This window comes from Tremella mesenterica (assembly GCF_000271645.1).
Source record: "Tremella mesenterica DSM 1558 unplaced genomic scaffold TREMEscaffold_9, whole genome shotgun sequence".
NCBI classification, from domain to species: Eukaryota; Fungi; Basidiomycota; class Tremellomycetes; order Tremellales; family Tremellaceae; genus Tremella; species Tremella mesenterica.
Window position 1 is genome coordinate 256,923 of NW_006711233.1, and position 25,116 is coordinate 282,038.

At 45.9% G+C, this 25,116-nt stretch overlaps 7 protein-coding genes across 7 annotated transcripts; 4 read left to right on the forward strand and 3 right to left on the reverse strand.

Moving 5' to 3' along the window:
- Nucleotides 1–3,205: 3,205 nt before the first annotated feature.
- Nucleotides 3,206–4,728, reverse strand: TREMEDRAFT_44880 (uncharacterized protein). The gene is made up of 5 exons (XM_007006010.1): nucleotides 4,519–4,728; nucleotides 4,270–4,357; nucleotides 4,090–4,211; nucleotides 3,739–3,936; nucleotides 3,206–3,629 (listed from the first exon to the last, which is right to left on the reverse strand). The coding sequence occupies exons 1-5, from the start codon at nucleotides 4,641–4,643 to the stop codon at nucleotides 3,287–3,289; spliced, it is 876 nt and encodes a 291-aa protein (XP_007006072.1). The 5' UTR covers nucleotides 4,644–4,728; the 3' UTR covers nucleotides 3,206–3,286.
- A 1,293-nt stretch (nucleotides 4,729–6,021) lies between these two features.
- On the forward strand, nucleotides 6,022–9,111 carry TREMEDRAFT_74335 (uncharacterized protein). The gene is made up of 5 exons (XM_007006200.1): nucleotides 6,022–6,264; nucleotides 6,316–6,551; nucleotides 6,599–6,675; nucleotides 6,729–7,648; nucleotides 7,697–9,111. Exons 2-5 carry the CDS (start codon nucleotides 6,381–6,383, stop codon nucleotides 8,962–8,964), a joined length of 2,436 nt encoding a protein of 811 aa, XP_007006262.1. The 5' UTR covers nucleotides 6,022–6,264; nucleotides 6,316–6,380; the 3' UTR covers nucleotides 8,965–9,111.
- A 296-nt stretch (nucleotides 9,112–9,407) lies between these two features.
- Nucleotides 9,408–10,328, reverse strand: TREMEDRAFT_63769 (uncharacterized protein; the record flags this gene model as incomplete). The annotated part of the gene is made up of 1 exon (XM_007006083.1): nucleotides 9,408–10,328. One exon carries the CDS (start codon nucleotides 10,326–10,328, stop codon nucleotides 9,408–9,410), a length of 921 nt encoding a protein of 306 aa, XP_007006145.1.
- Nucleotides 10,329–12,057: 1,729 nt separating this feature from the next.
- TREMEDRAFT_72042 (uncharacterized protein) lies at nucleotides 12,058–15,451 on the forward strand (the record flags this gene model as incomplete). Its single annotated transcript, XM_007006201.1, has 4 exons — nucleotides 12,058–12,140; nucleotides 12,313–12,670; nucleotides 12,713–15,058; nucleotides 15,250–15,451. The coding sequence occupies 4 exons, from the start codon at nucleotides 12,058–12,060 to the stop codon at nucleotides 15,352–15,354; spliced, it is 2,892 nt and encodes a 963-aa protein (XP_007006263.1). The 3' UTR covers nucleotides 15,355–15,451.
- A 2,068-nt stretch (nucleotides 15,452–17,519) lies between these two features.
- TREMEDRAFT_18577 (uncharacterized protein) lies at nucleotides 17,520–18,116 on the forward strand (the record flags this gene model as incomplete). The annotated part of the gene is made up of 2 exons (XM_007005904.2): nucleotides 17,520–17,658; nucleotides 17,869–18,116. Coding segments are annotated over 2 exons (387 nt in total), but the record flags the coding sequence as incomplete, so codon positions are not given.
- Nucleotides 18,117–19,797: 1,681 nt separating this feature from the next.
- On the reverse strand, nucleotides 19,798–22,330 carry TREMEDRAFT_32639 (uncharacterized protein; the record flags this gene model as incomplete). Its single annotated transcript, XM_007005915.1, has 11 exons — nucleotides 19,798–20,295; nucleotides 20,463–20,531; nucleotides 20,599–20,670; nucleotides 20,751–20,796; nucleotides 20,859–21,211; nucleotides 21,260–21,291; nucleotides 21,439–21,574; nucleotides 21,633–21,721; nucleotides 21,766–21,789; nucleotides 21,832–21,897; nucleotides 22,093–22,330. The coding sequence occupies 11 exons, from the start codon at nucleotides 22,328–22,330 to the stop codon at nucleotides 19,798–19,800; spliced, it is 1,623 nt and encodes a 540-aa protein (XP_007005977.1).
- A 189-nt stretch (nucleotides 22,331–22,519) lies between these two features.
- TREMEDRAFT_63772 (uncharacterized protein) lies at nucleotides 22,520–23,220 on the forward strand (the record flags this gene model as incomplete). Its single annotated transcript, XM_007006084.1, has 3 exons — nucleotides 22,520–22,897; nucleotides 23,004–23,095; nucleotides 23,163–23,220. 3 exons carry the CDS (start codon nucleotides 22,520–22,522, stop codon nucleotides 23,218–23,220), a joined length of 528 nt encoding a protein of 175 aa, XP_007006146.1.
- Nucleotides 23,221–25,116: the final 1,896 nt, after the last annotated feature.

The window sequence follows — 25,116 nt, forward strand, 5'->3', positions numbered from 1 at the left end:
GATGGTTCTAGAATAAGTTTGTTTAGGTATTGAGTGATGAACACCTGATCACCCGCCGACAACTCCGAAGCATTGTTCAAGGAGTCTATAGTTCGTATGAACTCGTTTGACACAAGCTCCACTCCGTGAGAGAAGGAAATGACAATAGTAGTATTCTACCCATGAGCACATACAACATTGTGTCTGATAATGGGGAGAGAGCATGACTCACGACAATGGACGCAAGTAGAAGAAGCAGACCAAAATGTAAAGGAAAATGCAAGCCTTCCCAGATCAAAGCTCGCCGTTGATCAATTTCGTCCTCTTTCCTGAATTGCGAGAACCTGGGGGTCAGATTCCTCACTGAAATGTGACTAGCAGACGTACATGAAATTCCACAACATGTAAATGATCGCAATGCCTAGGAAGACTTGTAGATACTGCCAGTCAGCGAATATTCGAAAATATGATCTGTGAGTGCTTACAGTGGCAGAACTACTTTCCGACAAGCCCGAGATAGCAGCACTGAACGCCCGCGTGAGAGAGATGAACCCCTCTCCCCTATTGATCAGTACATGCCATCACCTATTGGCCGTGATATCCAGGGACAGGGAGGTACAGGAAGCTTACAAGATGATCAGGGAGAAAGCACCATATCTATCTGCAATTTTGGCAGGGTGGATATGTTGATGTAGCTTATGTCGCATTTGTATCCACATACCGACCACCTCGATAGCTACTGCGAGATAAAACAACACGATCTTACATAGTCAGCTTGTTCTCCGACCGCGGAACATTGATGTGGAGAGGAAATCATAGAACGCACTTTGGCAATCACGCCACCATCTGAATGAGCACGTAGGGTGACGGCTACGATGGTGAAGACGATAGATACCGCGAGGGTGGCAACGGATGTCAAATGACCGGTAACTTTTCGATTGGCGTGGTGACCCAGATATGCGGTAACGAGATATTGAATCGCCAAAATTCCTCGAGAGATGGCGTACGCTATCAACACGGTGGAGAAGCTTTGTCTTGCAGCATCTGTCTTTGTCAGGCCCATCCCAATAACAGTGTGATGAAGCATGAAGGAAGTGTGTAGCCTCAGTCAAGTATTTCGAGCGCCTCGGCTTATCGCCCTAGCACTAATAGCTGGTATAACCATCATCGGTTTCACACGGTAAATATGGGAGAGCGACGTTATTGCGGGTTTGGTCTTGAAAAATCACTGGACAGTCCCATAGAGTCTATGCAATTTGGATGGAGAAAGGGTGACTCACCATGATCTGTTGCGCTCTTCCCCGAGATTCCCGGGTCGCTAGCTGGATCCCTGATGAGACCAGGGTTCCAACCACCACTACTCGCGCCGATATATACGAAGATGGCCACCTGAGCACCTTTCATATGTCTATGCCAGGCATCTTCCGCTTGATAACGTATGTCATAGGCAACTTGACTGCTCCATATCCAAGAAATGACGGTGAAGTAGCTGAAGAAGATAGGGATGGCTCCGGGAGAGGCGAGTTCGGCGTTACTACTGAAAACGGTGAGAACAGCAACGACCACGAGGTCTGTGGGTTAGTGAAAAAACACAACACAAGGTGCCTTCCTTGAACTAAGCAAGACGAACTACGTGGATTTCGAATGGTGATAGTGAGTTCTCTTCACTCCTCCAATTGCGGCTGCAAAAAAAGAGACGATGAGTAGATGACTTGGGTAGTGTTGAGGGAGGGGAAGAGAAAGACGACAAATCTGCTCTCTGAGAGTGGAAGTGAGAGAAGAGTACTTTACTCTAGTGTTCGAGAGTAGAGTAGGATCTTTCATAGACAAGCAGTGGAAGGTTGTGAGCAGCGAGGGATGAAACAACACCTACCATAAAACAAGCTAAGCCATTCCGTCGCCTGTGCTTCCTCTTCTAACCAAGGTTCCACCCCATCTTTATCCTCCATCGTATTAGGTCTTCGCATAAATGGTAAATGTCTATATCTTCTCCTATGTGCACCTTTGGACAAAGACAAAGAATGACCCTTTGATTCAGTGGTCAAAGCTGTCGACGTCTGCGTGTTGCTATGTTGCATCTTGGTATGTGTCCTAGAATTTGATTTGGGTAATTGAGAAAGAGATTTACTTTCAGATCTTGATTGCGGGATACGTAGAGTAGATTCGGAATTAGATTGTGAATCTAGAAGAGAAATGGAATTCGATTTGGATTGAAGGACTGGAGAAGTGATACTTTGGTATGGTGGTTTTCTGGTGGGAGGAGATAAGATGACAGGGATTAGAGTAGAACTGTGTGGGGTTTATCAAAATCATTGTGTCGTGAGATGGAAGCACCGATCACCGAGGGTACGTTCAGGTTGAAGGGATGAAGGAGGGAGGATTCGAAAAGCCAGTAAGTAATTGAGCAAGGGCATGAGGAGGTGGTTTTGTTGACGGAGTCATGAAACCGACGGGATGGTGGTAGACAATGTAAGACGAAGATTGGTCGATATGAGTAGGAATAAGTGTGGAATGGAGATAAAGAGTGTGGATGTTTGAAGACATGATCAGCTACTCAGGTTGTTTTAGGAAAATAAACGACTCACCCTCCCTCTCCGAAGTCTCTTTCTGCTCCTGTCCTTTCTCGACCGATCGAGTCTTCGTCCACCTTAGATCGCTCAGAGATATCATTATTCATATTGACAGACATCGTTGTCGAGTGACTAACCATCAGCTTGAAAACATACCAACGAACCGTCGTTTCCGGGAGTGAGGAATGAGGCGATGTTACACCGATCATCTTGGCGTCCGGTCCGGGAAGAACATGACGTGGGAAGGGGGAACGCTTTCAAGATGGTAGAGTGAGTAGTGAAGTGCTGTATACTGTAGTTATGTAAATCACAGTAGCGCAAGTGGTAGCTCTAGCGCTATGCATCTAACCGGCCTAGATGAAGAACTCAGGAGATCAGGAGAGTATAGTCGGGGAGGTGACAGGAAACTTACCGCGGATTATGGAAAGTGAGATGTCCGGCGTATACGGTTTGACTTACCAGTGGTGAATCAAGTGAGCAGCCCCACACGCTCTTGTACTTATCTTTTGGCAGTAACGACCATACGGGCTTACAGACCTCTCTGTTCTACGATGATCTGAGTCTTGGGTGCGTCAGAGGAGAAGGTTGGACATGTCAATATGTGGGGAATTGCTGCCAAAGATCTCGGAGTAACTTCGGTGTCCGACGCCACGTGGGAAAGACAACATAGCATATATGCAATCCGCAAACCTATTCTTGCTACGAGATCTCCCTATTAACCCTGCTGAAGATGAACACTATTGATGATCTCCCCTCCTACCCCATCCATTCCTCTCCACTCTTACCTCCCCGTCCCTGTCCCTGCCAAAACCTCTCAGTCCCTCTGCTGGTCCTCTGGGTTCTCTGGCTTCCCTCCGCTCCGCACTGGATGGAATATGATGATGGTTCGCATGGTGGGGTTGAGCGTGAGTGTGATGAGCGTGGTGCGAGTGATGAGTATGGACGTGATGTGGATGATGTACTGGAGGTGGATATGGTTTAGTTTCTGAAGGATGGGAAGCGGCATCGAGGAGTGTACGATTGGCACGGTATTCACATATCGTTGATTGAGGGAGACCGAGAAGGGATAATATTTTTTCTCTGAAGATGATCAGCATACTGTCCTCCTATCTGACTTGATTGGATACTCGTATGACCAGACAAGACCCATTCAGAACACTATGAGAGGGTGAAAACGGAAGATACTCACTTCAAAGACCCTGATCGAACACCTTCACCTTCCTGCTCCACCCATACGCTCAAAATATCCTCTGACTGCCGCACACTCAACACACATCCGACCACACTGTCGGCCTCTTCAAATTGATCCCCGAGCAGAGCAAGCAGCAGGCTTTCGTATAATAAAGGCGTTATGGGGTGTACGAGGCGAAGGGTGAATTTTCCACCGCTAAGGTATCAGCGTGTCTCTCGTACATGACTATGAGTGATATTGCGTCCTGACAGAAATATTCGACGAAAACCCATTAAGGGAGTCTGATGAGTTACAGACTAGAATCCGGTGTATATGAGTGAAGGAAAGGAGAAATTCAACACGACCTACTCCCTCATCTCTTCCCATACCCCTGGTCGACCTATCCGAGATAAGAAGACCAATACATCTGTAATCGGAGGTAGCGCATTAGGAGGTGTCAGGTGAGAATACAGGTGGAGAAAACTTTCGATCTGTCACATGAGCTCAGTACCAGAAAACTATAATCTTGCGTTGGTAATATGAACGTACGGAGCCAAAGGTTGCGACTTTCTTGATTTCTTTCTCATAATCTATCCCCTTTGCGCCTGGTGGTCGGTGAACATATGAAATGGCCCATCTACATTATCAGCGAACAAGCTACATACATTCCTCTCTCACAATCAGAATCCACTCTAACATGTAAGAAATGTGCTCGAGAGCGTGAGCGGGTGATAGCATAGTAAACACAGGGAAGACGTGTCTGATGGATACTGGGATGGAATAGATCTGCTGACGCACTCGTGTTTCAGAGGATGTCGCCCAGGACGACCATATGCAGAATTTCTGACAGGCGGTACGGAAAGAGAAAGTCTCGACGAGCCGGAGAGTGAGGCAGTCCGTTTCGAGGCTGGCAATTGAGCCATGGACGTAATGAGCTTATCAGGGATGTTGGAAAGAAGTGAAGGGCTTATAGATTGCTCGATGGCTTTGAGAGGTGGGGAAGGGAAGGGGACAGGAAATTCTACTTGGTTGTTGGACGTTGACTGGAAGGAGGTTTTTTCATGCAGTGGTGGTTGATGAGATAGGCGTGTTAAGCTGGATAGCAGGCCTATCGACAGCAGCAGGGGATGGTTGTGACGTCACCCTTCACCGCACCGCTACCATTCAAGCCGCGACCTTTCTCTGTCCACCATATAACCCATCACTCTTCATCCCCAACCATCCTTGACATATTCCAGATTTTCTCACACCTACACACTCTATTTGAGACACAGTTCTACCGAACAAATCGATTATGTACCCTCCTCAAGCCCAAGTCAAGTCTCAACTACAAGTTCAGCCCTCGATCGAGCAACAATACGTGGCCAAGCAACCTATGGCGAGGGAAGGAATGAGTGAGTGGTCCCACAACCCACGTCCCTTTTCATTACGTTTATATTACAACTGAAGCATTATCATATCATCTGTCCGCTGCCGCTGAGTGTGATGTCATACCACATTTTTGGATCGACTGACTGGCAGGTATGAACCCCGGCCCAGCGTCTTCTCAACAAGATCCCATGCGTCTTCGTGGAGGGTGTCCAGGTTCGTAACTAGACTGACATATCACGAAGCGACTGACAATCAGGGAAGTTCTGTGGTTTACCAATACTCCCTTGCGCGTGAGTTGATTCATCGCCTTTGACGGAAGGTGAAAGAGCTGACGGGTAGATGTGATATCTGTATCATCCCAATCCCATGTTGTTAGATTCGGTGGCCATGAGATTTGAACGGTTTCGGTGATACACGATGTAGCGTAGGTAGGTCCTGTTGTTATGCATGCTCATCAAAACACGCCGTACGCCGTCATAGCTGTTGATTGCCCCCGATCTTGGATCACAATTCGACGCACCATGCGCACCAAAGTGGGGTGTGATTAACGACCAGTAGGATACTTGTTTGTTATCTCGTCATAAGGAGCACTGTGGCTCTGAAGATTACGAAAAGGGGTAAGTTGTGGTAATTTGAGCGGAAAAGGAAGGAATAGATAGTCGTCGAACCCGTCATGATCTAGAGCTTGACTGTCTGGTAGATTGGCGTACGGTCAAGTACCGCTGTTCATATAGTGGTCTATCTACCTTGCTTGAATGGTTGTCCTTGACGATGCACTCGTAGGAATGTGACGTAGATTTACGATGAAAACTTGATGCCCTTGCCGTTGATAAACCGGATCTCACCATCTCACCGCCAACAAACTCAGTTTACCTTACTCGCGCTTCCCCCTCCCACAAAGGTCGCATGCTCCTCTTCTCCTTATCATCCGGCATCACATAATCTTCTCAACTCCACCCTCATCTCACTTGCATGCTCACGTGTATATCGTGAGCAAGTCACGCATAATCTTCTCCGTCGACGCGCAGTCGTAGAATACGTGCTCACCTCGCCCCTTCACTCCCTGAACCCTGCTGGCTGCTGGCCTCGTTCAAACACCTCACGCCCTTGGTCTCCTCTATTTCTTTCTCTTTCTTAGCTCTCAGATCAACCATTACTCTCATTGACCACTTTGTGAGTTCAAAGGTACTTGGAACACTTCTTGGCAAGATGCTAACTATGTAGATCCTCACTCCACTTGTATCACCCAGACATCCTTTACATCCTTCTCTCTCCGCAGTTTCTTCAACATGCCCCTCTTGCAATCTCTCACAAATTTCTTCTCCTCGCCCAACGCTTCTAATTCCCGACACGGTCATAACTCTAGACGATCAGTGGTGAACTCTACATTCGACGCTTTCAGTTTGCCTACCACTCAGAACGTGGGTGGAGGGTTTGGTCAGAGTATGGACCGAGGAATGGTCTGTCATTTCCACTACTCTTCCACAGACCTTACTGACATCTACAGCAAGGCCTGGATAGTCCATCTTCTGGACCAAGCAGACGGGATAGCTACGTTGTGTATCCTCCAAAATCTGAAGCCTCGTGAGTGCTTCCCGTTCATTCTTTGGAATACCGCACAAACTGACATTCCTCAGTCGACACGCCCTTGCGTATTTTCCACCCCTCTCACATACCTTCCACAGATTACGCAATGCCCTCGCCGACTCTTTCCCCGAGTTACTGGAAACTCTCAATCCCCCTGTAGATCCATCTCTATTGGCGACATTTGAAGCTGAACTTGGCTCCCCACTTCCTCCCCCTGTCCGCGATTGTTATCTCATAGCCGATGGTCAGGGTCTCGAAGCGACTGGAAATATCTCAGGGTCAGGTGGACTTTTCTTCGGTCTTCAACTGTTACCCCTGGAAGAGGTGATGAGAGAATGGGCGTTCTGGCGTGCGGCAGAACATGATCCATCAGCGGGACAAAACCTCGCTGTACTAGCCACCATGGCTAGTATACCCCCGAATTGGATCAAACCTCTCTATGCTTGTAGAGGATGGTTACCTCTTCTCACTGATCGAACGGGAAATTATGTGGGTGTAGATCTCGATCCTGGACCGGATGGTGCATGGGGACAAGTGATTGTCTTTGGAAGAGACTTTGATCGAAAATGTGTCTTATGGCGCGGGGAGGGAGAAGGAGGGTGGGGGAAATGGATGGCAGCTTTTGTCGATGAGTTGGAAAGTGGGGAAGGGTGGGAAGCTGACAAGTCGAATTCTTCAGATGAGGAGGAAGAAGTAGGTTATGGGAGTTATAATGGTGGTGCTAGCTACGGTGAAGCTGGAAGGGGTTTGAGACTTGCTGGTGAGTATAGAGGATGGAGTGTTTTAGAAGCTTGGTGGGATCGTAGTGTTCGTAAATGGGAAGAATCGGGGCTCGGGATGGACGTCGAAGCTATCGAAAGAGGTTTGGAGGAAGCAAGAAAGCTTGCAGGGGTGGATGAGAAAGGTAAAGGAAAACAAACTGCTGTAGGTATTCGAGCTGGGGAAAGTTCAGCTCAAGTGGAAATACCAGGTGAGCAATGTTCACTTTACCGTTGCGGATTGAAACTAATCAGTTCAGTCATTGGATCTCCTCAAGCTCCTCCCGCACCATCGACGCCGGTCCCAGGTGACTCTGACGTTCTCTTACCACCTTCATCCCCTGACACCGCTCCTGTTCCGAAAATTCGATACGCCGCACCATCCCCTGTCCGAGTCATTACACCCATAGCTTCCACCTCTGATCATCCTCTCAAAGCCCCTCCTATCAATCCTCAGGGCTACCTTTCACCCCCATCCCGCTCACCACCACGTCACCAACCTCAACGTCGATCCACCTTACCTCCCACTCCTACCCCGTTGGACTTGCCCACTCGAGCGGATATGCAGGCCATGCAGGCTATTGCTACGGTCGAAGCCAACAATCTACGAGGTGGTTGGGTGATGAACCTTGAAACGTCGGCTGCTGCTAGACGATATCGTAATTCCAGTGATTCAGAAATGGTCGATATCGATCTTGAAGGTGGTAGAGGAGAGAAATTCGGTTCACCTATCATTACTACAGATGTGGAACTGGTGGCTCAAAGAGAGGAAGAGAAATTATCCATGGCAAATATAGACAATCGTCGTTCCCCAAGATCTTCACCTCAACTTATTCAATCACGTACACCATCACCACTTTCTAGAGATCCTTCATTAGAATTACCTACAGAACAAACTCCTCGAGCTACATATCGACAAGATGCAATAAACATACCTCCAAGCGTTTTAGCTGCCACATCAGCACTTCGTCGTCCACCACCCATAGTAAATCATTCCGATTCCATTCGACGTGAATCAGACGAAAGACATCGAGTGATTCGAAATCCTAATTCTCGTAGGGAGAGAGAATCAAGTGTTTTATCCACAGATTCTAACGATGGTCTGTTAGATCGTGATAGATCTTTCTCACAAGATTCTCATATGGATACTCCTCCAATCATCTCATCTCCTATCACGAGTCCAAGGATGGGAGGATTATCACTTTCAAGTCCAACCATTCATGTAACTCCTCCACCTTCTGCACCCACATCACCTCCAAGACAAAGTATGAGATTAGTGGGTAGTAATGTTAAACCCACTCCTATGGGTATAGAAGATGGTATGGTGGAAGTTAGTTTAGAACCTTCAACATCAGATATGACCATTGTACCTGATAGACGGGGGATGGAAAAGGAAGAAGTTTTATCACCAATCTCTGCGAGATCTAGTATGTCAAATGGAACTTCGTCTACTGTGGGAAGAGGAGTGAGGGATAAAGAGATGGGGGCTGTGGCGAGGGCGAAAGCTAAGTTGGGAGTTGCGGGATGAGAGCGAGTACGAGTAGAAGAAGAGGGTGAGAGGTTGCAGGATCTGGAGAGACATGTGACATGACGAGAATTGCATATGAGCATGTTGGAAGATGATTTTGTATGATCATTTCATTCCTTTCATCGTTGAATGACGTTTGTAAAGGTCCTGGAGATTCGGAGAATCATAAATTTTGATTGTTTCTCACACACTGATCCTCTGTCTACTTGACCCAGCCCAAAACTTACTCACCTTGGAGAATGACATATATTTCCTTTCTGGCGTCTATGATCTACTGGTGGACCAACTTGCAGGTCTACCAGTACATTGACTATGTCAAATGATCACATGTCTGCATTACGAATTCGTCACAATAACATGATGACAGAGGGTGGTACTGAAAACACACGAATACTACAGTATCATTACTTGTCAAGATAAAAGTTGTTCGAGTACCCTACAAATCAAATAGCAAACATTCCATATCCACCGATCGGTCCTACACCCGGTCCACGTAAATCAACAGGAGGAGCGAGTAAACTGAACATCCATTTAAACCAACCTCCCATACCTGTCCATTCTTCTTCTTCTGAATCTACAAACCTACGTGATCGTCTTGAACCCCATTTGGAAGGATCACGAGAATGACGTAAATCTCTTAAAGCGTTTGAAAGTTGAGGTGAAGGAGGTAATGTTGAAAGATTTAAATCGATTCCTTCGGATCCTACAATTATTTCTTGTTCTCCTTCCATATCCCTTCTGACTTCATGATGTTGATGAACCCAGACGTCATTTTGAACTTCTCCATTAATTGCAACCATTTGTTCTTCTCCCATCACCATCATATGTGAATGTTGGATGTTTGTTGGTGTTGGTCTGTTTGATGGAAGATGAGAGTCATGGAGGGATAAAGGAGATGGTTGAGTGGGTGTTGTGATTCTCAAAACTGGTCGAATATTGGAACGATGTTGACGTAGATTATGTCGAAGTAAGAAAAGAGCGTAATTATCTCTATCATTAGGTACGGGAGTGTAAGTGGGAGGATTCATATTCTGTTCAGGTGTCAAGTTTGTGAGATGTTGATTTGTTTGCTCATGAGTTTGAAGAGACGTATGTGAGGAGATGAGAAGATGGGGGTTATGAGGTAGAAGGGGATTATCGTGATTCTGGGGGGATCGATGAAAGGAGTGTAGGTCGTTTGTGTACAGATCGGCAGTATGTAGATCTGGAGTTGTGACATGTGAATCATTTCGTAAAGAAAGAAGAGCTTGATTCGTATTGTCATGAAGATCTAATCGGGGATGAGGATCTAAAGGGGAGTAAGGAGGACAAAGATCTTCTTGAGAAAAGGTTGTTTGTACGTGGATCAGTGATTGTCTAGTCATGTTGTAAGTCTACGTGAGTACAGTATATCAAGTTAGCGATATTTGGGAAGTGGAATTGCAGTATTTTAGTAGTCTTTTTGCTTTGTGAGTCAGTAGATCCACAAGTTGGGGATTGGTGAACGATAAGAGATGTGGGGATGAGGTGATGAGGGTTGAGATGGAAGGGAAATGTCGAAAGTGATTTTCCTGAATCAGTGAATAGAAATGAAAAGATGACATGTATTTGCAGTCTGTCAATCAGAAGGATATGTATCAAGAAGGGTTAAAAGATGTAAGGAAATAGTCTTGCGTGTGTCAGTATGTCATCTCTTGCTAGTGGTGTTGGATAGAATGTGTGGAGAGGGGGAGGTTGAAAAGATGACTAAGAGAAAGGATACCCAACAAATGATGATTATTCTATGGATAGTGTATAGGAAATACAATCCTTTATGATCCCTTCCTTGGGTCATCGCATTACGCATCACACATCGCTTTTGATCCATTGACGTTTGGCGGAGTTTGAATAGAGATGTTGAGAGTGGAAAGAAGACATAATTTCGTCATCCATATTTATATGTTACACCTCCTCCCACACTTCACACAGTTCGAAATTTACCTTTTTGAGACGTTACGCGTTACACTACTATTTGATAATTTTCAACTCACAATTACACTTTTCGCCCGACCGTTTAGACACCTGTAAGCGAATTGGAAGAGAAGAGCGGACTTGTGAAGGAAAGATCATCTTGATTCGCTTTTCAAAATTCCCGCAAATACGGGGCAATTTGGAAGAGTCTTATATCAGGAGAAATTCAAACAAACGACCAAACTCACAATGACGACTCTATGTACCGACCGACCGGCAACGTATCACCGTGAAATAACCCATATTCAGGAAGGAGATCGAAAATACAACAACCCACCTTCTCCTACACCCGAACAATTACCAGGTAATAGACGTGGTATCGTTTTGGGTATTTTTGATTGGGTGTTTGAAGCTTGGGGAGAACAAACGAATGGGGTGAAGGTTGTATTACCAGGTTTGAGGAAACGTCGAACGGATTATATTTGAAATTTCCCCCTTTTACTTATACATATTCATACTCTGATTCGATCAAGATCCATTTGAATATTTTCGATGATCTGTAGGATTGTCAATTGCATTTGATCGATATGTCTTGTCTTATGAGTCGTTGGGTGTTTACGTGTCAAGGTATTGATTGTCATGTTTTGAACCGATCTCCCCATGTCATGTCTCAGATACGAATGTGGACATAAGAATACTCGTACTCGTAGTACATAGTAGTAGTGTTGGTGGTTGCAGCAAGCAAGACCGTGCATTCGGGTTGATGTGCCACAAAACGCCACCATACTCAACGCCGGAATTCTCCGACCGGTCCTGTTCCACTCTCGCATCCAACCCAGACTCGTATTCACACCCAACGTCTTCGCTTCCTATACCATCTCTAAGCCTTCTTTGACGTCTCGCTCCTACTTTTAACTCTTGATTGTATTTGGAAACATGGCCCGATTGTAACACTGGAGTCGTTTCAGCGCAAAACCACCCTTTGTCCCGTTATCGAGCTCCTCGGTTCGCCATTCTCCACGTCTGCCGGAATCTTTCTCAACCTCCAGCTATCCCGGGTACCACGGACAATCAGAAAGACAAGTGGATACCTTCTGAAGTCATTCGGATAGACTCATGACCACTTTAGACCCTCCATCTTTTCATCTGCGAGTGGGAGACGATATGGAAGGGGGTATGCCTACACCCACATATGGGGGAAGTGTTAATACCGGTGCCGAATGGGATTATGTCAATGGACGAAGCAGGTATGTTTCACTTTATGACACATTCGCTTGTTTCTTTCGCCGAATGTCTTTCCTCATTATGCATCCTACCTATTTAGGTTGAATAAACATCTTGATGCTCTGCGGAGCAAAGGAAGGGGAAGAGATCGAGGAATGCATAATGTAAAAAGTATTGAGTAAAGCTGACCATTAGTCGAACACCTTCCCGTTCACCTCATCGATCTCATCCTGACACCCACACACATCATCTTTCCCTATCGCAAGATACCAACGGCAATATGAATTATTCCGGTGGACCGGGAGGATCATTACCTCCACGTACACCACCCACCTCCTTTCCCGCCCAACCTCAAGAACCCACAATCAGCGAAGAAGCCGCCGCCGTCATATCGCGAAGTGTTAAACAATCTCAACCCAACCCACAAGCTAGCTCTAGTAGGAATGGTAAATCTCGTTCGAGAATGGTGGGTGATTGGCAACTTCAGAAAACGCTAGGACAAGGGAGTATGGGTAAAGTTAAATTGGCTACGAACGTCATCAGTAATGAAAGGGTGAGTTTACGATATGAATATGAGATCTTGACTGACTTGCAGTGCGCTGTCAAGATCATCCCCAGATTCTCTGAGAGCACTCGAAGGGATGAACCACGTTCTCCTGAGGAAGCGGAAAAGTTGCGACAAAAAGACGAATCCAAAGAAGTCCGAACGGTTCGAGAAGCGGCTATTTCATTACTCCTCCATCATCCATATGTCTGTGGTATGAGAGAATTCATCACTCATACGCATCATCACTACATGATCTTCGAATTCATCGACGGCGGTCAAATGCTTGATTATATCATTTCCCATGGTCGATTGAGGGAACGTGCAGCTCGCAAATTTGCTCGTCAGATAGCTTCGGCTTTGGATTATTGTCATCGAAACTCCATCGTTCATCGAGATCTGAAGATTGAAAATATTCTCATTAGCAAAAACGGAAATATCAAAATCATCGATTTTGGACTTTCCAACTTGTATTCCCCTCAAAGACATTTATCGACTTTTTGTGGATCGCTGTATTTCGCTGCGCCCGAATTGCTCAACGCCAAACTGTATACCGGTCCAGAGGTCGACGTGTGGTCTTTCGGTATCGTTCTATACGTACTGGTCTGTGGTAAAGTCCCCTTCGACGACCAAAGCATGCCCGCTTTACACGCCAAGATCAAACGAGGTTTGGTGGAATATCCCGCTTGGTTGAGTACGGAATGTAAATCGATACTTGCTCGTATGCTGGTGACCAATCCCGCGGATAGAGCTACGTTACAAGAAGTCATGAATCACCCTTTCATGACCAAAGGCTATGACGGACCACCAGACTCACACTTGATCCACCGAGAGCCACTTCGAGCAGATGATCTCGATCCGGAAGTCATCAATGCCATGGGAGGATTCACTTTTGGAACTCCTGGACAAATCCACGACGAGCTCCGAGCCGTTCTGACGAGCGACCTGTACACTTCAACCGTAACGTCTTGGGAGGCACGTAGAGTGCGACGAGGTCCAGCTGCTTCAACTTCGTCGATGGCGTTGAGCGATACTTCTGAATCACCCAAGAAGAAACGATTCAGTGGCTTCGACTTCAAACGCAAGCTCTTTCGAGAGGAGAAGAAGGTGGAGGAACCGCCACCGAAAGAAAAAGATCCTGTAGATCCTACTCAAGGGTTTGACCCTTTGATATCGATTTATTTTCTCGCCAGAGAAAAGATGGAAAGAGAAAAGGTTTATGGAAAAGGTCATTTCGCTTCTTCTCAAGGATCCTTCGATGTTCAACCTCAAGCGTCTGGTTATGGAAGGGCTTTACCAAGTCTACCTATCCCACCTTCTACTCATACGATGGGATACGAAGTTCCTCCTCCGAATGATTATGGTCCCCAACCTCGTATGCGTGCCGATGACGTTCCATCACCAATAATGAAACATCCTTCTGTAGCTGGAGAAAACAGTAATCTCGCTCATATTCCTACCGCTCATCAACGACAACCATCACTTCATCAACCCCCTTCACCTCTTCAACCCAGCGCAATGGATCGAGATGAAAGTTCGTTATCCAGACGATTCGGTTTATTGGGCCGAACACCTAAATCACCCATGACCGCACCTCTACGATCCAGTTCAACTCGTGGACAAGTCCCTCCTTCTACTTCTTTACCCCCAGATCGGGCTCGAGCAGGTACTTACGGAGAAAAGAAACATGAGCGTAGAGTTTCAGTCGGTAGTATTTCTTCAATAGGTCGAACAAGTTTAGGTAGAAGATCATCATCTCGGAAACCCGCTACTTCAGATAGTCCATGGGACGCTCCTAGAGAAGCAGACGAAAATCGAACTCCGACACCTGAAGAAGTTGAAACGGATCAGAATCAAGGTTCGAACGGATATATTAAACCCGTTTATCTCAAAGGATTATTTTCAGTCTCTACGACATCTACAAAACCCGCCGCGGTTCTCACTCGTGATATTCATAATGTTTTGGAAAGGTTAGGAATCAAACATCGACTTATAAAAGGAGGATACGAATGTGTACATGTACCATCCATCGATCTCAATTCTGTGTTACATGGAGATGAAGCGAGTACTTCTTTATCAAACGTTCATAAAACACCGACTACCAACGGGATCGGGACGAAAAGAAAGAATTCATTGAAGGAAAAAGGAAGTAAACAACAAATGTATTCTCCTGCACCTTCTGGAGCCATGGCTTCTAGAGGTCCCAGTCCTTTGAGACAAACTTCAAGTGGGACGGTGAGCGCTGATGGAGAGAAGAATGGGAATGGGAATGGACATGGACATGGGAATGAAGATTATGGGATGCGAAGAGGGAGGGATGAAGATGCTGATGCTTGGGCTTCGGTAGGTGAAGCGGGTAGTAGGTTGATTGTGAGGTTTGAGATTAGTGTTGTGAAGGTGAGCATTAATCTTGTTCCTAATGCTTCAAATCTCCCCTCCATGTAACGAGCAGATGACTGTGCAAGACCTCCGGCTACGTGTCTGTTGGAGACCTACCAATCCGTTTTCCAAGGCATCATGTTTCATTTCTACACTAGATCTATGTATCTATGTGGCTTTGAAGGGAAGAACCAGAAACTGATGTTCAGGTCCCTTGGTTACCTCTACACGGTATACAATTCCGTCGTGTCGGAGGTGACGGATGGCAATACCAAATGTTAGCCAAAACGATATTACGTGAAATGCGATTGTAGGGATGGTTTGTGCATGTTGATTGAGGTTTGGACAATGAGTTTTGGATAATTTTCATCTAGCTCTACATGTAAGAATGAATGACGAATTTTGATGATGATCAGTTATTGTGGATCAATCAATGTGCTTTACGTTCCACGGTGGTACGGTGAGCCGGCAATGCACGGGCCATAAGCCACGGCCACGAGGTGCGTAATGAGACTCATGATGACTACGAGTATCTTTCCCTTTGCCCTTTGAACATATTTACAATAACGTCGACGAGTGAATGGTCCGGGTAGTGTGCGATGATAGAAAAGCAGCTAGCAGCTAGCAGCTTAGCACAGACCGGTTCCAGCAAATGAAATTAAAACGCACAGACCAAGCATTAGCCGATCCCCGATTGAATTGATCCGAGAGAAAAGTAAAGTACCGATCATTATTTCGATCCGATTGGGAATCCCCCCCCCTAATTCCCCAAGGCCCAAGAAACTCGTCCCTAATTTCCTAATTCCCTAAACGTAGTCGTACTCGTTGTTCCATAACACATTCCTCTCGTACTTCTGTGGTGTTGTGTTCATTTGATATTTCAATTATTCATGATATAAGGTCAAGACAGGTCACAGGAGGATAGAAACGGTTAAAGTAAAGAAGATGTTAGTCGATATGGAAGAAGAAGGTGAGTTATTTGATTTCTTTCCTATTCACCCTCTTTGGGATTTTCTCCTTGTATTCATACGATTCCATGGGTTTCATCACATATTCCAGTATCATGTTTCTGGTCGTTAGGTGTTTTATGCTGCACTATGTATTATGAAGGGCTGGACGAGATGAAGAAAAAAGAGAAGATGAAGGGAATGATCCAAACTGAGAACAACTAGTCAACCTTCACCTTCCACCTACACCTCAAACTCCACCTTACCAAAGTTCGACTCCCTCGGATACTTCACCTAAAACACCTACACAAAATCTGACTTCTGCTTTCGGATCATTCTTAACACCACCATCTACGAAACAAAAACCTTTCTCTACACCTACTTTCTCAACGGGTCCTCTTACTCCCTCTGCTACTCCACCAATCACTTCCTCTGTCAATTCCTCCACTACACCAACCACACCCTCCATCATATCCCCCACTACAATCTCACCTAGCGATGTCGAGCCCAAGGTCTTACCCTCAAGTAATAAGATCGAACTCAAGGTCATACCCTCAAATGACAAGATTGAACCTATAGAAAAACGTCCACCCCCTTCTAGACAAAACTCAATAAGACGGAAACCCTTACCTGGTTATTTGGTACTTCCCAATCAAACAATTCCTATAAATCATCCATTCGCTACACACACACCTTCTCCCACTTCTGGACAGTTCGTGTGGAATAACGCTTCCGACCAAAATCCACCTGATGGAACGGACCTTTCTCTCACTTCAAAAGGTCACTTATCACTGAACCCACCCTCACCCATCTCAGCAGGGAATAGAGATGTTGGAGATATATTCTTCAGACCTCACCAAGGAGGATTACCACCTCCTCGTAGACCGAAATCCGCTGTCTTACCATCAGGACGACAAGATTCTTTCACCCTTCGACCAGTTCAGCGCTCCACATCTTGGGTAAACCGCCCACGGGAGAATCATCATCGTGTGGAGACAAGTTCTGAGGTGACCGTGGAACCTTTGAAGGATGACCATCTTGGTGGAGGGAGCATCCGGGGAGATGATTCTAGTGGAGAAAGACAGGCCCTGAAGGGAGGAGCAGAAGGAGGATCCTCGGAAGATCAGATGTCATCCGTGGTACTGGTGGAATTCAAGAAAGAAACCATAAGAAGGTTATCTTCCACTCTCCCCTCTCTGGAATTGGCCATTGATGGATCCCCACCCTCTATGATCACCGGTCGTCAATCACGAGCAGAGTCCTTACCCCGGAAGAATATCTCTTCACCTAAGAAGAAAGAGGAAGGTCTTATTGTCAATCTGAACAGCCCGGTAGGATCTCAACATCGTAAAATATCTCATCCCTCTATGGATTCCACACAGTCATTTAGTATCCCCACATCTTTGAGCAACAAGCGTTCGGTTACTCTAACTTCGTTAGCCAAGGTGAAAACAATTGTCAGTCCGCCAAGGAACACCAAACCGTCATCATCATCAAAATCATCTCAGCCCAAACCTATCTTTCCTACTCTGCCCACTCGCAAAAAGGTACAGGACGATTTCTCAGTAGATCAGATTCCAACAAAGTCACAACTGTGGGAAGCGGCCATGTGTTTCGTTCGAGATGAAGAAGGTCAATTGGTACCGTTTCAAAATCTATTCCCTCTTACCGGTGATCAAGACCATGGATGGAGAGATCATCGAGGTAAAGTTCGTCCTCATGAACCTGACCCTGTGTCACAGTCGACTTCTATGTTACCACAGGTACCCTCTAACTCCTCATTACGAGCTACACAGAATATCGGACGACAAAAACCCTCTTCTCTCTCACAAGCAATTATGCACAATGACAAACGACCATTGGAGTCTGCAGGGGCCCAAGAGACGACGTACCACCCCCCGAAGACTATCGTATTCTTCATTCGACATTTTTGGTGTGGACAATGTCAAGATTACACCTTGGCATCATTAGGTTTACTAGATCCGGATGCGTTAGCGAGGAAGAACATCAGGGTGGTGGTGATCTCCAATGGGAGTTGGAAGATCATCAAGGCTTATAGAAAAGTATTCAATTGTCCTTTTCCTATCTACGTCGATGGACCTAGACGGTTGTATGGTTTGTTAGGGTGAGTCGTCATCTTTCCTTCCTCCCTTCCTCCCTCTGATGGCTTCGCTTTTGAGAGGGAGGTCAAGCTGTATATAGAGCAGGTCTCGTGGAGATCCACGGAGAACTCTTTGATCGACTCAGCATGACGAGGAAAGAGGAGGGGTATCGGACATCGCGTTCAGGAGCGATGTAGATTGAATGGAATAATGGAGCTAAGAATTAGAATGACAAAGATGACCAACGATTTTGGACCTCTGTTGCACGGTCGAGCGGCATATCATCAAAGTGGTGTTCCCGGACAGTTACTCAGAGGAGGATATGTACGTTTTTATCACTGCTCTCCATCTTCTTACACTGCACTGTTTCTGTTCCCTTGTACTCGGAATATTCGTCATACTCCCCTTATCCCTTCAGAGTTTGTCTCCTCCATCACACTCTATCCATCCTCACACTCTCCACGACTTCTCTCGGCCTTTTCAAAGACATCGATCCAAAGATTGGCTGCTGTACATGACTGACTACTGACGGGCAGAACGCACTGTTCAAATTCCCCATGGCAAAACCTGGCAAGCTGACTCAATTGGGGGGAGAATTCGTCCTTACAGAAGGGTTCAATTGTGAATTTGCTCATCGTATGACTAACACCTCTAGTGAGTCTACATTCTCTTCCTCTGCTCCACCCCTTTCCCCCTCAAGCAAGTGTCATGCTCGTTTCGAACATTTCCCAATGTTTTGTCAAGCTGTACTCCCTGTGTGCCCGGAGTTCTTCCTGTCTCGGATATCTCTTGTCCAAAGCTGTTCCATTTTTCGTTCCAAAATTGCACTGGTATCTCAAGCTCCCTGCGACTCAGAAGGTTGTTTGAGACTGGATGAAACACCAACATACACTCATTTACAGACCACATGGAAGCTCCCGACGTTTGCAGAATAGCAGGCGTCCAACATCCCACAAAAACCGAAGTCACCAATGTCCAATTGGCCGAGGAACAGCGTAAAGAGTTGGAGAGGTTGGAAGAAGAGATGGTCAGATGGAAGAAAAGTAGGAAAGAAGCTTTGGAGAGGTAAGTTTATTTCCTCCTTTTTCTTTCTTCATCCTATACCTTTACCCCCTCTCGAGTAACACCGTGTCATGTCTGACGAAGATCACAAATTATGAGAATGAGCTTCAATTTCTATTGATTGGTGAGATGCTGGGAGAATTGAGATTAGGGAAGAACAGAGGAAATAAGTTACTAATTCAAAGCATACAAAAACGACGTGCGGCACGTCGAGGAGAAGTTTACACACCACATCTTGATCCTACTATCGTCTCCCCAGATGCGGACGAAGACCTAGAAGATATTTCAGAGTCTCATGTGATTGATAATGGGTCAGTACGTCGAGGTCCGGAAGATCTTGTTTCCGATATTGGGCCGCAAGATAATGCCGAATTGACAGCAGTCAAGCAAGGTCTCGATGTGCGGGTTGAATAAGGAAAAAATATATGATCAAGACTTTCTTGGGAATGGACGGTAAGATGAGTAACACGTATAAACCTCATCCTGTTTGACACCTATTTTCGAATCAAGTTGATGATTGGGCGCATAGATTATACATACTTGTATAGATACACAGGCTTGAAATGCATACAGATACACGGGCTTGAAGTGCATACAGATATACGGACATGTTTCTAAGATATATACTAATATGCTACAATTTTTCTCACAATTCTGGTTGATCAGAATATCTAGATAAACTCAACCAACCAACTAAAGAACCCATTCCTTTTTTATGTCTCTGTTTCCTCTCTTGACTCTGCTTTTCAACCTTATTCGTACTCATCCACAATTCCGCTTCTACCTCTTCACCCAAGTGAATATATAGTGGAAGAAAAACCCTAGGTTCTCCATTCAATAAAGGAACGGATAATCCTCCACGTGGATCAGTAGAGAATATCTGACCGGATATTACGTCGATCACAGGTAAAAGAGGTTTATAAGATGTTAACATACTTGGTACGTGAACCACAAATGTGGGAGATAGAGAACCTGAGTTGGTGAGAATCGTCAAGAGAGGTGGTTTGGATATTGATATGGTATGATTGTTAAGAATTAAAGTACGGATGAGGGTGGATAAGAAAGGTGGATGTTGGATGGCTTTTCTTCTAGCTGTGTTTAGTGTGAGAAAGGTTGAATAGAGGGGCTGATCGTTAAGATACTTCTTAATTGATCGTCATATTAGGAGATCTAAGATTACGAAGACGGGTCATATTTGAGGAGAATATTGTAGGAGAAAGAGGGTGAGGTCTCAAACTTAGGGAAGGTTTGAACAGAGTGAGAGCGATGTGATAAGGGAAGAGCAGTTGTGAGAGGATGACAAAAACATACGGAAGTGGTCTCGTAGCCATGTAACCAGATAGCTTCTCGGTTATGTGGATCATGACCTCCTCTCAAACCCTATCCGTCAATTGTCATTCCTGATTATCTATGATGGTTTGAGAAAGACAGTAAAAACAAGACTGACATGTTCTTGTCCCATATAAACAATCGGAAATCCGTCACTGATGAATGGATATACCGCAGCGTTCTTCACCAACTATAACATCAACTCCTTGCTCTTCACATCATCATAAGAAAACTCTTGACATTTGTACTACATATGCGCAATAAACTCACCACGGGATCAGGAGCCACACCTGCCAATCTGGCAAAATCATGATTACTACATTATATCAACTTTATCCGCAGTCAACTTGTCTCCTACAGTGAGAAGGTGGAACTCACTCTAAGAAACTTCCTAGAAGAGTGGGATCAGGTAATAACCTATGTACTCTCCCAATCATCTCCGCTAAAGATCTCATATTTCCTTCTGTACTTTCGAAAGCTCTTCTCAAATGCCAAAAAGTAGCATAATCTAATAAACTCCCCACTGCTGAACGTTGATATGGTCCGAGATAAGATGGATCACCTTGTAAAACTTCACCCATGGCGGCTACACCAGCTTGAAAGATGAAATCTGGCCAGAAATCTTTCCGGATATGTTTCACTGTATCTATACGTAATGCGTCGATAGAGTATTTCTGTACCAGTTGACGTATCCAGGTATGTAAGGCTCCAACGACTTTAGGGTTTTCAGTCTGAAAGTCAGTCGTCCATGGATGAATATACAGATGGAAATGACGGACGTTGAGATCTGCCATTTCTTCTGTTAACCAACCTGACCGTCAGTGGTCCAGACTAGACAGCTGTCGAAATTTTCACGCAATGCCCAGGGAAGGAAAAACCATGAAGCAGAAGGAACACTAAAGCTGAGATGAAGTGTTGAAGAGAAGGGGTGGGAAGGAGAGAATAGACTTGGACTCACATTGTTCGATCTGAGTAGAATCATCCCAATCATTAGGAATACAAAATTCATGAAAATCATCAGGATCATCAAATACACCATAAAAGTTGCTGGGATTGAAAACCTGTCTTGATATCGTGCCGACGTGATTGGCGACCTATGGATCAGCTTGACATTGGTAGCAGACAAGGTAGCAGCTGGAACAAATGACTCACAACGTCTACCATGAGATACATCCCTTTGGAGTGAATAGCATTTGAGAGATCTATCAAATCTTGTTCAGTACCGAAATGATGGTTGACCTCTCTCCATCAGCTTACTCGTAGAGTTGTTTGAAGCTCAACAAACTTGACATATCCGAAGCCCAGTATCCTGCGTGATCAGCGACAACATGGGAATGAGGAAGTAACATACCGTGATAGGCGTCCCCGAGGGAGATGGTGGTTCCTTCTATGTTTGCAACCACTGGGGATATCCAAACTGTCATCAGGGAGGCTTAAGTCTTCTGCAACACCAATACATTCTTCTCTCGCACGAGACGGATATCTTACTACGAGGTCTAGGTGCGGAGCAAAGGTGGGGTGGACTGGGTCCAAGTGACGGACGACGGAAGAGTATTGGATGAGGGGTCCAGCTGGAAATGGATGAGTAGGCAGACAAGCAAGGATGACATACCCGTATCAAAACCCATCCCTTGAATATAATCCAACCGTCTTTCCAAACCTTTCCAATCACCTCCGCAATATAACCTAGCACCTGTATCACAAGCTACTATCTGATCATCCGCTCGGGCGAAACGATCCGTGATGACTTGATAGATGGACCTATGTCGGAGCTCTGGAAGGGTGAGAGCGGTGGTTAGGGTGACACATAGCCAGAGACCGAGCAGTCTGGACAGATATAAGACTGTCATCGTTTTTCCACCTCGAGTGCGGGATGAGTGAAAGGAAGGTATTTGTTGGCATAAAGTATGAAGCAAAGTCAAAAGTCGAATACAAATCGGTAGCGATCGAACAAACTTTCACAGACTTGAACTTCAGTAGCTTACTTTTGGTTCTTTTCACCAACTCTCTTTCCTAATCATTCACATTATTCTTACAAGATGTCTCTCTTGAGATCAACTAGATCCTCGCTTCGAGTACTAAGCCTATCCAAACGATCATCCTATCCATCCTACATCTCTTTCCGACCTCTCTCAACTACTTCTACCAACTCAAAATCCGGCGATCCTTTCCCCCTTCCACTATCCACCCCGGAACTTCAATCCCTTGCTTCCCGTCCTTCCGACTCGACGCAGGAAGACAATTCACCTTGGCCAGAACCTCTCAAGCGGGAAGGAGAAGATGAAAAGACTCTAAGGGCGAGATTGGTGTATCAAACGAGAAAACGGGGAATGTTGGAAGGAGATTTATTATTGAGCACATTTGCCAGGGATCAATTGGGGATTATGAATTTGAATGAGTTGAGAGAGTTTGATCGAGTGAGTGAATACATGTATTCTTCTATATACTATCATACACATGAATTTATTGACTTTACAAAATAGTTTTCGAAATAAAGACAGGCGGTATGGCTGATTTTTAAAGTTGTTAGATGAACCTGATTGGGATATATATTATTGGTCCATAGGCAAGAAACCACCTCCAGAACGATGGGCGGACACTGAGTTACTCAAAAAGTAAGTTCAGCCAACAGTTATCCCTCATTGAATCAAACAGTAATTTTGGAATGCAGCTCATGTGCAGATTACAGAGACATGCCAAGAACGAGGGCAAGGTAGTTCGTGTCATGCCTGATTTATGAATGAAATCTACCTTACGACTCACAAAACTACTTGCATGGCCCAAAACACTACCAGTATAACAAACTTATAAACTTACTGAATTATTATGTCTCCCTATTTTCTCCTTGTTGTGGAACAGGACATATACGTGAGTCAACCTCCGTCAGCGTGTCTTCTGCTTCACCAGACCCAACCGCCATACCATCGTACCAAGCACTATCAACGGCACAAACTTCAATCCCCACCCCAACAAGACCAATGGGATCTCCAACAGACTGACCAGCAACGACTCGTCTTCCTCCCCTTCCTCTTCTTCAAACACGACGTCCTCCCCCTCGCTCGGTCCAACTAGCAGTAAAGCTATCACCACGAATCCCGCAAGGAGGATGTAATGAAGTTGAAATGATCGGTAGTGCGGATTTTCGCCCGGTGTGCGGACAGGCCAGCCCTTGACCCAGTCCATGATGACGGGTCGAATGGTCATCCCTATCGTCGCGAGCAGCTTGAGTAGAGAGAAGGGTAGGCGCAAAAAGGAGAATGTCAGAGATAAAACAGGCAAAGAGAAATTGAAAGCACCCTTCGAGCCTGAATGACTCGATTCCCCACCATTTCCGAACCAGGGTGATGAGCGAACGGTAGTGGTGGATTTAGGCGCGTCAAACGTGACCGTAGATGTGGTCTTAGGGACGGAAGCTTTGGCTGTCCATGTTTGGGCAGGACGACTTGGACCGTTTGACATGGACAAAAGAGATTTAGGGGGTCGAGAGGAGATTCGATGTGAACGGCTCCTGGATAGACTGCCTCTGGAAAACAGAATAAGAAGTGGCAAGGCAAGTAATGCGGCTAGAATATATGGGGCATATTGAGAGAATGACTCTTGCGGTTCAGCATCGGAATCGTCAGAGTCAGAAACAGAGTCGAGAGATGGGTCTATTGATGAGGACGGATCTGAGGGATCTGAGGGGTCTGCTGGATGTGTAGCCGTGATAGAAATCCGTCGTTGGCGACGCCGTTGCTTCTCAGGATTATCTTCATTGGGTGGAGGAGGCGGAGCAGGATCAGTCGTCGAGTTGGAAGGTGGGGGAGCTGTGAGGGAAATTCGTCTTTTGACCCGAGGTGGTCTTGTTGAGCCTTCTTCCAATACTTCTTCAGTGGTAGAGTTTCCCGGTGGCAGGTGTTGTTCCGACGACCGGCGTTGATCACTGCCATTCTTCTTTCCGGGATCTGCTAGACTTTCAAGGTCTTGTTGAGGCTCCACTGGAAATGTTAGCCCAAAACGATGAGACGAGAGAGCTTACTCACCTGAGGGCTTCTCTTCTGAGTCCGGAGGAGCAAGTGGATTTTTGGGATCCTTAGATTCCTCACCCGATTTAGGTCTTCTTGTTCCGGCAACCGGAGGTTTTGATCCATCTTCCAGAGGAACATCTTTAGTATTTTGCGGTGGTCCTTCTACTGGTTCAAGCTTACGGTCAGTCGGAGCTAGAGGAGTTCCTTGTGGTCGACGTGGAGGGGGGAGGGGCAACTTTTCTGCTGGGATGGGCGGTTTACCCTGTTGTTTATCTGGCTGTAAACTTGGATCAACTAGCTCAGTAGGTGGTCCCCGTTGCTCTGGTGGGGGTGGGGGTGGAGGTTGTCCGTTTACGGGCGGTTCTTTAGGTGTCCTGCCCGGATCTTCAGAAAGAGGATTTGGGCCAGTTGGTGGTGGTGGTGGTGGTGGTGGTTGTATTGGATCAGTTTCAGGAGGAATCGGCGGCGTCCCCTCTTGCACTTCTTCCTTCTTCTTGCCCTTTCCAGACGGATCCTCAACTTGTTGTGGATTCTTAGGATCCTTGAGTCGTGTTCCAGGCGGAAGCTGAGAGCCAGATGGTAGTGGTGGCGGCGGGGGTGGTACTGGATCGGATTTAGGAGGTACTGGA

Bases quoted from the DNA above. Each gene is read 5' to 3' on its own strand.
- TREMEDRAFT_44880 (XM_007006010.1), bottom strand. From the start codon at position 4,643: ATGGCTCAATTGCCAGCCTCGAAACGGACTGCCTCACTCTCCGGCTCG. The intron at 4,212-4,269 runs GTACGTTCATAT...CTCATGTGACAG, and splicing joins AAGTCGCAACCTTTGGCTCC to ATCGAAAGTTTTCTCCACCT. The intron at 3,937-4,089 runs GTAGGTCGTGTT...CTGATACCTTAG, and splicing joins GTATGGGAAGAGATGAGGGA to CGGTGGAAAATTCACCCTTC.
- TREMEDRAFT_74335 (XM_007006200.1), top strand. From the start codon at position 6,381: ATGCCCCTCTTGCAATCTCTCACAAATTTCTTCTCCTCGCCCAACGCT. The intron at 6,552-6,598 runs GTCTGTCATTTC...TGACATCTACAG, and splicing joins AGAGTATGGACCGAGGAATG to CAAGGCCTGGATAGTCCATC. The intron at 6,676-6,728 runs GTGAGTGCTTCC...GACATTCCTCAG, and splicing joins CCTCCAAAATCTGAAGCCTC to TCGACACGCCCTTGCGTATT.